The sequence below is a fragment of the Mytilus californianus genome, unplaced genomic scaffold (assembly GCF_021869535.1).
Source record: "Mytilus californianus isolate M0D057914Y unplaced genomic scaffold, xbMytCali1.0.p SCAF_3, whole genome shotgun sequence".
Taxonomy (NCBI): Eukaryota; Metazoa; Mollusca; class Bivalvia; order Mytilida; family Mytilidae; genus Mytilus; species Mytilus californianus.
Genome location: NW_026262679.1, coordinates 84,901,507 through 84,913,907, shown reverse-complemented (window position 1 = coordinate 84,913,907; position 12,401 = coordinate 84,901,507). Strand labels below are relative to the sequence as shown.

The following is a 12,401-nucleotide window of genomic DNA, read 5'->3' as shown; positions in this document are numbered from 1 at the left end:
AACTGGATGACTTGTGATTTGTTTTTGAAAATCAAACTTAAGCACGTGTTAAGGAGGATATGACATAGATTTAGTCATTCAGAAATTTTGTACACATTTATTTAAAACAAGAGTACCTTTCCAAATTTTTTAGTCCCCTCGTAACGCGTTGCGGGGGACATGGAAATACCGGGCGTCCGTCCGTCCCTCCCTTCGTTTGTTCGTCCGTCCGTCTAGTCTTGTTAGCGCTCCTTGGACACATTACTTTAATGGAAAATTGCATCGTTAGCGCTCTCATTTGTACAAATCATGCCTAAGTTTTATAAAACTTATAGCATAGGTTTATACCAGCAATGTCTTTAACGAGTTTAAAAAATCAGTGCCGAACACTTATGTTTAAAAGAGTTATTTTAATTATAAACAATAAATTATATGGAGAATTGCATTGTTAGCTCTCTCATTTGTACAATTCTTACCAGAATTTTATTAAACTTAAATCATAGATTTATATTGGCAATGTTAGTCCCAATCAATAATTTTTAAAAAAGTTATGCCCCTTGGACATATTAATTATATGGAAAATTGCCTTATGAACGCTCTAATGTGTTCAATTCTTGCCAGACTTTTATGAAATTTATATTATAGGTTTATATCATCAATGTACTTGAAGAGTTCAAAAATCAGTGTCGATCAATTATTTTCAAAAGAGTTATGCCCCTTGAAAATATTGATTATATGGAAAATTGCAATGTTATTGCTCTCATGTGTTCAATTCTTGGCAGAATTTTATGAAATTTATATCATAGGTTTATATCAGCAATGTCTTCGACACTTTCGAAAATAAGTTCTAATTAAATATTTTGAACGAGTTATGCCCCTTGGAAATATAAATTATAATGGAAATCACATTGCATTTGCTCTGAAGCCTTCATTTCTTTTAAGATATTAATAAAAAGTTTTAAAGAACAAAAAAAGTGCTTTTTTTAGTTATAAGCCTTGTGCCTTCGATAGATAAAATATGTGCAACGCGGGAGACAATAGAATTCTGTTCTTTTATTTATTTTGAAATAACCCTGATATCATTTTAAATAGAATAGAAAAGGAAGATTATGGTATATCAATTCATGACACAAAGTCTTTCCTTGTACACGAATAAACCGAAAGCAAAGAAATAATAACGCTTTTATTGCTGTTCTTCATCCAAAGTCACAGTGAGTCCTAAAACATAGGACAACAACTCTCACCACATTGCAAGTTCAATACGGCCTTTAGCATCATTTTGAGCTAGATGCAAATTATTATTATCTGTGTATTAAATAACTTAACTGCATGATTAAATCAACAATTTAGAAATTAAATCTGACATAGAAATATAATTATACTGTCAATAATTGCCCCACAATCAAATTGTAATTTACAGTAACAAAATGTTCTTTTTTTCAGCCTATAGCATTAGCGACATATGTAATGGTGACAGAATTTTTCCCTTCTAATTTCCGTTCATATCCATCAGTTGCTGTTAATTGTTCCTGGAGCATAGGAATTATGTTGTTGGCAACATTTGGATATTTTTTGAGAGATTGGCAGACATTACAGCTAGTCATTACCATACCTAATCTGTTAACTTTATTTTTTTATTGGTATGATTTAGTTTATAATTAGACTTCATAACATGTTATTTCTAAAGACAACTGTTTTCCCCTTTAAAAAACTCATGGCCCAGATTTCAAGTATAGTCATTTAAATCTATTAAACCAAATTTTGGTGGTATATACAGTACAATATGAGGTTATTATTGCCATATATCATAGACTAATTTGTGTCATTATAAGCTGCTTATACATTGAGATTGTTCATGCCTACCAAGCTGAATTTCTTTTCCATGTTAGAAGTGTTCATCATTGAGGCATTAATCCTACAATTTATATAAATCAGTTGTGCTTTTATGAATGTTGCAATAAAACGCACCCAACCTCAACAATGAGCGTAAATGTTTTGTCTGGTGTTCCTGCCGTATTTTGCAACATCATTGGAGGACTCAAAAAGTTGTAGATAGGAGATTTTTTAGCCTTGTTGTTTCATTTTAAATGTTGTATTGGACTAAAAACTGTTTGTCTTTGGTTAATTTTGTTAATATGTAGATTATTTCATTCTGAAAAGTTAAAAGTGCTGTATCTGTTAATGCTTATTATTTTAAGGAATAAATGATAAGTCTTTGAAAAAAATCATAAATAGCCATCATATTGTTGCATAAGTAGAGACATTTCTATTTGAACAGGTTTATTCCAGAATCTCTTCCATGGCTTATTGCCAAGAAAAGATACAATGAAGCAAAGAAAGTGACCAAATGGGCAAGTAAAATCAACGGTATCCCTTTCCCTAATCATCTGTTCCAGGAAGCTGAGAAAGAAAGTGAAGACTCATCAGAAAAAGTGGCCCATAGGAGTGAGGTCCTAGTAGAATCTGATCATAAACAAGCTTATACATTCCTAGATCTGTTTAGAACTCCTGTCATTAGAAGATATACAATTATTACGTTTTATTTGTGGTGAGTATGTATATAGTTATGAGTTTTGTTTTAAGGACAGTTTAACGGAAGTATCAACAAATAATATAAATTCACAAGATTCGAATGTACTTTGTTGACATTTGAGGAAAATAGACGATGCATTTTCAGACTGGTTATACTTAACGTTAAAATACATGACAGTGAAATACAAAATGGACTAACTCTTAGATTCAATAAGAGAATACACTGTTATTTTTTTTTACTTTGGATTGGAAAACTTTTTTTATAGACTTCAGTTCATGGCAGTCAAAATAAAGAATTATCGTTAGCATTGGCTTAGAAGTCCGCATTGATGGTAGATCATAGAAATGGTTCATTTTCAATAAATTTTTTTCATAGGTAGACACTATGTTATTCACTGATGATTATATTTGAAACATGATGCAACTTAAGCATTATAAATTTTTAGGGGTTGAAAATTGTGTTCATGGGTACATAGTTTATTCAGCTAGCTTCTCCTACAGTTTTCAAGAACTTTTATAAATTGCTGAAATGTTTATGAATATATTAAAAGTATACATATGATCAGGATTTGGATTTTCTTTGAATCCAAAAATGACAGGATGTTGAACTTGGTTTATTATTTGCCACACTTAAATCAGGTTTGCCAATAGTATAAGTTAATTTGGTTTATTATTTGCTGCACCTTCTTGATGACCACTAATATATTACAGGTTTGCTAATAGTATCTGCTATTTTGGTATATTATTTGCCACACCTACTTTACATGGGAACCAGTTTCTCAACCTTGGAATAAGTGGTGCTGTAGAGATACCAGCACAAATAATTTGTGTCATAGCCATTAATTTGTAAGTTTGCCAATTTGAACTAAAAGTTTTCAGCTGTTCTTTTTAGGTCCTGATGTTTTTATATTTTTCAGCCTTTCAAACTTGTATTTAAAACCAAAACTGTTTTGGAAAAAAATATTTAGATGGTGGAATTTTTTAACTTGTTTTAATTAAATTATAATGAGAATGAAAATGATAATTTTATGTGGAAACCTTTTGAACGTTAATACTTTCAATGAAACATTGAATAATGATAATCGTTTGTGGATTAACTCCCTTTATTGAAAAAATCTTTGTTAGCTTTATCATTTTTATCTTTTGTTTAATTACAGATTGGGCAGACGAAAACCACTTATATTTTTCATGTTCTTGTGTGGTATTATGAGCATAGTTACAATATTTGTTCCAGAAACAACAGGTATGTAGAAATTGGAAGACCACAGTAAAAATGTAATAAAATGTCATTTTATTTATTCACATTTTAAGATAGAAAACTAAGATGACTGTAATGTTTACTATTAATAGTCAAGTTGAAGTCAATTTATGTATAGAAATTATAAATGTTTGATTATTAAAAAAAAGAAGATTATTACAGATTAGGTTACCCGCTATATCATTGTGTATTAAACTCAGTGAACCAGAAATACTGAATGAAAACTAATCGAAATATATTAAAGGGCATTCAATACAGTCACAGGGGAGGTAATGACGTTGATAACGTAAAATGTTATTTTTTTGCGACGTCAAACTGCCACATATTGGAAAAAGATGCAATTTTCGATTGATTTTGATCATTAGTTTGAAAAAAAGTAAATGGAACCCTCTTTTTTTTTTAAATGGCATTGTACTGGTTTATGTATGAAAATCATTTGTACCAATTTTTATGAACTAATTTCAGATGAATGTTTTTAAATTAAATAGATATTCAGCAAAATTTGCCGGTTTATTTAAAACTTGTAAATTTGATAAAACTAACTTATTTCCAAAGAATTGTTACCCAAATTGTAGCATACTTATGTAAAGAAGATATTCCAAATGTGTTAACAAAAATATGCTTGTATTTATCAAAATTTGGAGTAAATGCCTAAAATTCCGATCATATTTATCTCTAAAAGTAGCTCATTATGGTATATTATTAATTGCAAATTTGCATTGACGAAGTGAAAAAATGTTTGTATGCAAATTTTCTTTAAAAAGTCACTGTGGGATCAAACTGTATTGTATGCCCTTAACACACACAAATATTCAACCCTTGCGTTGTAATTAGATATTGTGGATTAAACTAAAAATATGTGTGTGTATATATATATATATATATAGTAATAAGAATTATGTTTTATAACTACCAGGTTAAATCTTATAGTTTTATCATTACCTTTTACCTAAAGGAAAACATTGGTGCAGTTTTTTTCATTGTATTGTATGCATTTCTGACTATTTTCAGATGATGGTACTGATCTAAAGCCACTAATTATTACATTAGCCATGATAGGAAAGTTTGGTATTACTGGCTCCTATTCAGTTACATATCTGTATGGTAGCGAGATCTTCCCAACAGTAATCAGGTACTCTAAATCTCTATATTCTTTGAATAGAATTGTCTAGAAAAAAGAAGATAGGTCAAAGTTTAATCAATAAATCATGAATATCAAATTTTAGACCATGTCAGCTCATGCTGTAATGGTCAGTATGAGTTACTGCTCATAGCAATCAACTGGAAAATTACTGTGACTTGACTATAGGTGTTGCTGTTTACCTTTACCTATTGTTCAACCAGATTGTAAAATTGACAATACAATTGGGACATTTAAATTGACCAGTTGGTATTGTTAGAGTTGAGTCTACCTTGAGGCTATCTGTACTGTTTTTTATTCACATAACCCAACCTTACAGCAAGCTTTTTCCTGATGTTTTTCTTCACCTAGGAATATTCTATTATAAAATTGATAGGGAAGAAAATATCATTGGTTTTCATTGTTTTAAAACCCATATATAGATGATTAATCTAATTTTGACCCAAAAATCTAAATCAGTCGAAAGATTTTCTTAACAGCATGTTAATATGTATGAAAATTAAAACTGTTTTTACATAATAAATGAATCTTTAAATTATTAATCCTTATACATAGTATTGTCCAGTTGTCAGTGAAACAAGAAATAGCTATTCAGGTGTTTTCAGTTTCAGTTTTTAGATGGATATGCAGTTCTTAATATATATCCCTTCAAATTTTTCATTTTGGATTATTATTCGCAGTGTTTGAAATGTGACTTACCGAATTAGACTATTTACCGGATTTGTAATAACATAAGCAACACGACGGGTGCCACATGTGGAGCAGGATCTGCTTACCCTTCCGGAGCACCTGAGATCACCCCCAGTTTTTGGTGGGGTTCGTGTTGCTTAGTCTTTGGTTTTCTATGTTGTGTCATCTGTACTATTATTTGTCTGTTTGTCTTTTTATTTTTGGCCATGGCGTTGTCAGTTTGTTTTCGATCTATGAGTTTGACTGTCCCTCTGGTATCTTTCGTCCCTCTTTTATTCGCAGTGTTAGAAATCTATTCGAATCAATGTGCATAAAGAATTGGGATTAATTTTATTTGAATTCACTTCTAGATGCCATTTAATTTTGCTTCTTAAAATGTGACTTTGACTGGATTGTCATAAATGTATCTAGGAGGAAATAATTCATTCAAAATGTTTTGTGTGGCTTTCACATGATGATGTACATGTAAAAGCCAAAATAATTTTGGAGTATACCTTGCAGTGTTTTTCTTTGAAATCTATTAAGATTTTTGTGCATAAAAATACTGTGTTCTCTCAAGGGAATTCACTTTTTATAAGATGGGATTTAGTTAATTAAAAAGTTACAAAAATTCAATCTGGAATGCAAGTAGAAGAAATAAGTGCAACCAACATGTTTCTCTGGCTTTAAATGTTTAAATGTGATTTTGAAAATACTCATTATAAAATTCTGGATCTAATATGAAGATATCTAGTGATAAAGTGAATAATAAAAGTAAAATATTTCCAAAAAAACTCATAACATTAGGATAACAATTTTGAATGCGATATGGGAAATAATCATCATAAAATTCTGGATCTAATATTGTTTAATTGGGATATATATCATGGGAAATAAAATAAAAACTGAATACTGTGGATATAGTAAAATCAAGCGATATAGGGAAAAATATGAATAAAATATCCAAAAAATTTGTAATGTGATACATGTATTGGAAATAATCAAAAATTACAAAATTCTGAGTTATCTCCCATTAGACAAAGCCAAAGAGATGAAAGAGGTCTTTTCAACAATATCAAAGAAATCCAAGCACTCATAGTATTTGGCTATGAAAAAATAAAGAGGAAAAGGTAGTGCATTATATGACATGCAATTAAATACCCTGCAAGAAAAAAACATATATATTCTTGTTCTGGCTTGCTCACTCCTAAAATTTGAAATGACAGTAAAGTAAAAATCTCTCCTTTTCCTTCTAAATGTTATGTTTCTTTGGCAATTGTATGGCCTTTTACGAATACATTCATTTCAATGAAAAAAAAACTGTAATTTCAATGTTTATTTCCTTTGCTTATTTTAGGATTCTCTAAAGAAAAACATTGGGAAATGAAATTAAAAAAAAAAAACAGCAATTTATAGCAAAAATTAGAACATATAATCGTTTGCATATTGTGGCCATACTCAAGCTTTTTTTCATACCATATATACTAATTTAAACTGTAGGCATGTTATGTTATTTACTGAAATCAGCACTGTTTTATAATTGCAAATGGGTCAGGATACAAAATTTGTTAATTGATCATGTACTATTAAATTTCATTTCCTAATAACAGTTTTAACCGCTGACTGTGCGGTATGAGCTTTGCTCATTGTTGAGGGCCGTACGGTGACCTATAGTTGTTAATTTCTGTGTCATTTGGTCTCTTGTGCAGAGTTGTCTCATTGGCAATCATACCACACCTTCTTTTTTATATTTACATTATTATTGTTATCATTATTATTGTTATTGGAATAATTGAGTCTTTTTTTTAAAATATCCAATGATATTTTCCTGAAAATTTGCTGTTTTCATCTATAACTCAACAATAGTCAGTTTTAAGTTTGGACAACATTTAACCACTGAACGGGTGAAGTCACTTCATGGACCTTTCGTAGGTAAATCCATCAAATAGATTCTTGCTGGTTCAGTGAGATTTAAATCTGGCAGCTGGTCAATTTGAATGTCCCAATTGTATTGTCAATTTTACAATCTGGTTGAACAATAGGTAAAGGTAAACAGCAACACCTATAGTCAAGTCACAGTAAAAGCTTTCAAACTTTGTGCTCTGTTCCCTTGTGTCAAACAAGATTTGTCAGCAATGTTAAGGATGTTTATTTCACTTATTGAACAGTGAACGTGTTGAATTGTGTTTAAAGGGAAACTTCACTCAAAAATGAAAAAAATATATTATGTTTATTCCATAGAAATATGCATACATTCAATAATATTATCGTTTAATTTTCCTGGATAAGTCATAAAATTAGATTTTTAAATCTGACTATTAATTTTCGACATGATGCCATCTTGACAGCATCTGGCATAAAATTACCACGTGATATCTAAATACCACAAAGTCCCAAAACAAGCATGGCATACCCAAGTATCAAAATGATGTATATAAATTTAAGGATATGGTTAAACAACATTTATTCATTCTTGGTTCATCTCTAATAAAAATATTTTCGATGCACATATAATCAAGGATTATCGGAATGATGAAGACATAAATAAAATACCATTCCCGAATAAGACTTTAAAACTTAAAGTTCGCAGTTTTTTAGATGGATTTTTAACGCATTTTTCTTTGAAAACGAGAAACCATATGATTCAAAAACAGTATTTTACATTTAAGAGGAAAGATTATATTATTGTGATACTGCATGCCATTTTCAACGGGCAAACTCCAAATAGTTTTGTTAAAATCTTAAAAATAAAAACATCACTAGTACCTTTTTTAATTATGGAAATTTCATATCCTACAATCAGCTTCATTATTTATAGTAATGATTTATCAAGTTCAATTATTAGGTCGTTTTGCTCAACAATGAATTTGATAGTTTCGATGTGATTTTGTACATTAAATTTTGACTTCTTCTAAAAGTTAACCGAATCCTTGGACAAGATTTTTTTTCCGGATAATGGCGTGTTATGGTAGTCCTGAAACGTTTACTCCTTCTAGTCACAAAAGAAGAAAGAATGAGATAGTGTGGGATAAATGCATTGTGTGTCAATGTTCATCATTAGAGCAATTAATATGCATGCGAGGGGAAAAAAGTATTGTTGACGCTATGGATATTCGCGGAGAGTTTTTGTACGACAGAGTGATACAACAACTAACTTCTCTTGATTATCTGCATTCCTTGAATGAAATAGTTATATATCATCGGTCATGTTTCAAGACATACACCAGCAGGCAAAATTGTAGTCTCCTTAAATTAGAAACAGAGAGCCAAAAGTGTGACCAATCAAAAACACATGTATCTCCACAACCTGATACATTTATACAAACTTGCGCTCAGTTTCCTTCTGGAAGTTTGTATATTAAAGCATGTTTTTTTTGTGTTAAAACAAAACCTTCGAAGAGGACAGAAAACGGCACAAAATCGAGTCGGGTGAACTTAATGACAGTCTTTGAGATGTTATTGGGAGTAATGATTTATCTATGGTAAAGATAATCGCGAGAACACATTTTTTTTCAAATGCGGTTTACCATTTAGCAAGCATTACCAAGTATTTATTGAAGTCAACACATGTGCAATCAGACAATACAGATACCGACGAATTAGAGCATGGACTTGCTTTTAAGTTATTATAATAACTATTGTAAATGATAATCTGTTCTTCCATAAAAGGCTTTTCTTATGTCACACATCCTCGACATATACCGATCACTTTTTGCAAGAATGTCACCGATACTTACCGATCTGCAAAATTTCAGAACAAACCAATTAGTTATTATGGCAACGCAATCACAATTCAGACACAGCAGGAACAAGGGATGTCAAATATAGTGTTAAGCTCTGAACCGTATGTTGTACCTAAAGATAAAATTCGTAAATTTATGGCTGAATCCATCGTTTCTGTAGCAAAATCTACATTCACCCCATTTCATTTGGGACTGGCCGTGTAGTTATAATATGGATACAGCTCACGGACATTGAAAGAAAATTTGTATTCACATGGCTGTTATGTTTCCAATGCAGAGGTTAGACGATACCTGGCAAGCATTGCCATTCACGAGGTTGACTGTATTCAAGACGGTATAAATGTTCCAGACGGCATTGTTTCAGAATACCAAGGAGGTTGTTTGATACAAGAAGGTGCCGACAATATAGACAAAATTGTGCTGAAAAAATGGAAAACACATCAGAGATTCACTGGATAATTTTGCGCTCCATGTTAAGAGGTATTGATAGGTAATAGATGGTCGATCCATACCAGACTGGACAAAATTTTGAACGTAAACGCAAATAAACAGGCTCCATGTAAGTTCCTGGGTGATTTTAACTTTCGTCATCATGCTCAGTCACCTGTGCTGACTTCGCTTGGGGATGAACTCTATCTAGCGGGTATTTTTGTTGACCCAATTGTTGTGAAAAAGTTATCTTCCAAAGCGGTAACTGACTGTCAGGATTTGTTCAGCACACACGAAGAGGCAGGCACGCGAATGATCCTGCATGCTATGTTTGCTGATAAAGAGTTTGGAAGCCAAAACAATAAGTGTCGAATAATTATAAAGTCTCCAGATACAGACATCTTTATTCTTTGTGTGCATTTCTTCCCATAATTGAAAAACACCCAGGAACTGTGGTTTCAAACAGGGACAATAACCAGCAATAAAGATGGTGGTAGATTCCTCCCTGTACATGAAATATGCAGTATGTTAATCCCTGTCATGTGTAAAGTTTTACCTGCTTTTCATGCTTTTACAGGTTATGACACCACATCATCAATGTTTGGAATAGGGAAGAAAACTGTTTAAAAAGTTTTAAAACTTCGTTGATTTAGACCATCTTTCAAGTGTTGACAATGAAAAATCTGTTGCTATTAGCAGAACATTTGTTGCAAGGCTCTATGACCAGAATCGGAAAGCAAAATTTATCACAGTGAGTTGAATAAACTCCGGGTAAGGAAAACTAAACAAAAAAGATGCTAGCTGGGCCAAACTACTCCTTTGCGAATCAACTTTCCTGCAACAAGTTTTAAGAGTTTCACTTCAGACAAGTATTTGGACTGCTTCAAATATTGCACAACCACCACAGCAGTCTCCTTTAGACTTTGGATGGGAAGGCAAAAATGTATTAAAACCACCTCATTCAAGGGGCAAATGTCCTCAAATTATTTGCAAGATTTGCTTTCTACCTGTAAATGTAAATCTTTGTGCCCAAAAGCTGTGCTTGCTTTGAACAAAGTCTGTCTTGCACCGAACTTTGTCCGTGTCAAGGAAGTGAAGCGTGCTGCAATGCTCATACACGTACTAGATCCGCAAACGATGACGAGGAGTTTGACGTCTAGCTAAGATTCTTGTATATAGTTTACCACTGTAACTTTTCGAATCTTATTTTACTGTTTACCCCTATTTAATGAAGACCAGAGCTAATGTGTGTAGCTTTTCAAGGACAAGTTTTGTGAGTGTCTTGATAGATTTTCAAGTTACAACATTAGCAAATTAACATTATAATGAATCACTTACATAAATAAATTATGAGACTACACATTTTACCAAGATAATTGTAAAATTAAAAGAGGCTTTAAGTTAGTTATAATATATATTTGATTAATTTTTTTATAAACCAAAAGTTATGCTAAGAGTTAATAAGTATCGTCTTATAACTTAGCCTCATTTAATTTTACACTTTTTATCAACCAAAATTATGCAAGAGTTACCATGAGATTTGAGAGCCAATTTACTTGAATAGATGTAATGTATACATGTTTTGAAAAATTACAAAATAATCATGTATTGGATTCCAAAATCACTATAATTATGTAAAAAAAATCTAAAGTTTGGCACATGAGTATCTGAATCATACTCGCGGTAACAATTACTTATATCCATAATTGTTTCAATGACATACCGATATAATAATAAATTGTAGACAATAAACCCACATCAATGCAATATGGACTTTTGGTAAAGATAACAAATTGTTCAAATGATATTTTATTAACATATACATCATGTAAATTGCTACAATATTAGCAAAAACAAAACTGTTTTCCACGAAGTACTCGAACTATAGTTATCATTGTACTCTTGAACAGTAGCTGGTCTATTGTAAAATTGCCTAAACGTAGACTCATTGGTCCATCCTACTGATGTTAGTATAGAATTTACTGACACTCCAGCTCTAAGCGCTTCTGATGTACAAGCTCCCCTAGTACTGTGCGTTTTAAACATAGAAATAATACACCTGCAAGTTTTAAAACTAATCTAATCCAATTACTAATTGTTGACTTTGTAGGATGATGGTATGGTTTTATGTAACAAAACGTTATTGAGATTTACGTATTGCAGATGTTCTCTCGATATACGCTTTTAAAAGAGTTACAATACACAGTCTTGAGTTTTCAACAAATGCTGGCAAGCATATTAGTGATAAATGTTTTCCTGGTTTTGATGTTTTCAAAATCTCATTTATTTCAATTATAACATTGTCTTCTGTGATTTTCATAAAATCTAAATCTTCACAACGTAAAGTCTGTATTCTCTGTCCAGTAACTAGTGCTAATAACATTACTTATTTCAAAGTTAAACATCTCAATGAAAAAACCTTTACAGGTGATAAAGCAATAAAATAAATCTAATACAACATTAACATCCCATGTCGGCTGATATCTAGGAAACATTGGTCGTTTATTTAAATCTCCTCGAAGGAACCTTATAACTAAAGGCCACTGACCAATTGGCAGGGTTTTTCCCAATGTTAAATATGATGATAAAGCAGATCGTACTGTGTTGATGGAACTCTATCCTACGCCTGACTCATATAAACCTGTCAAAA

The 12,401-nt window shown here is 31.5% G+C and overlaps 1 protein-coding gene across 4 annotated transcripts in view; it reads left to right on the top strand.

The window, feature by feature from the left end:
• LOC127735270 (organic cation transporter protein-like) overlaps positions 1-12,401 on the top strand; it is a 56,708-nt gene that overhangs the window by 24,338 nt on the left and 19,969 nt on the right. For all 4 annotated transcript variants that reach the window (XM_052245393.1, XM_052245392.1, XM_052245391.1 and 1 more), the window contains 5 exons: positions 1,423-1,619; positions 2,258-2,527; positions 3,223-3,357; positions 3,669-3,754; positions 4,781-4,901. In XM_052245393.1, coding sequence (XP_052101353.1) covers positions 1,423-1,619; positions 2,258-2,527; positions 3,223-3,357; positions 3,669-3,754; positions 4,781-4,901 — 809 coding nt within the window. The remainder of the gene's footprint in view (positions 1-1,422; positions 1,620-2,257; positions 2,528-3,222; positions 3,358-3,668; positions 3,755-4,780; positions 4,902-12,401) is intronic.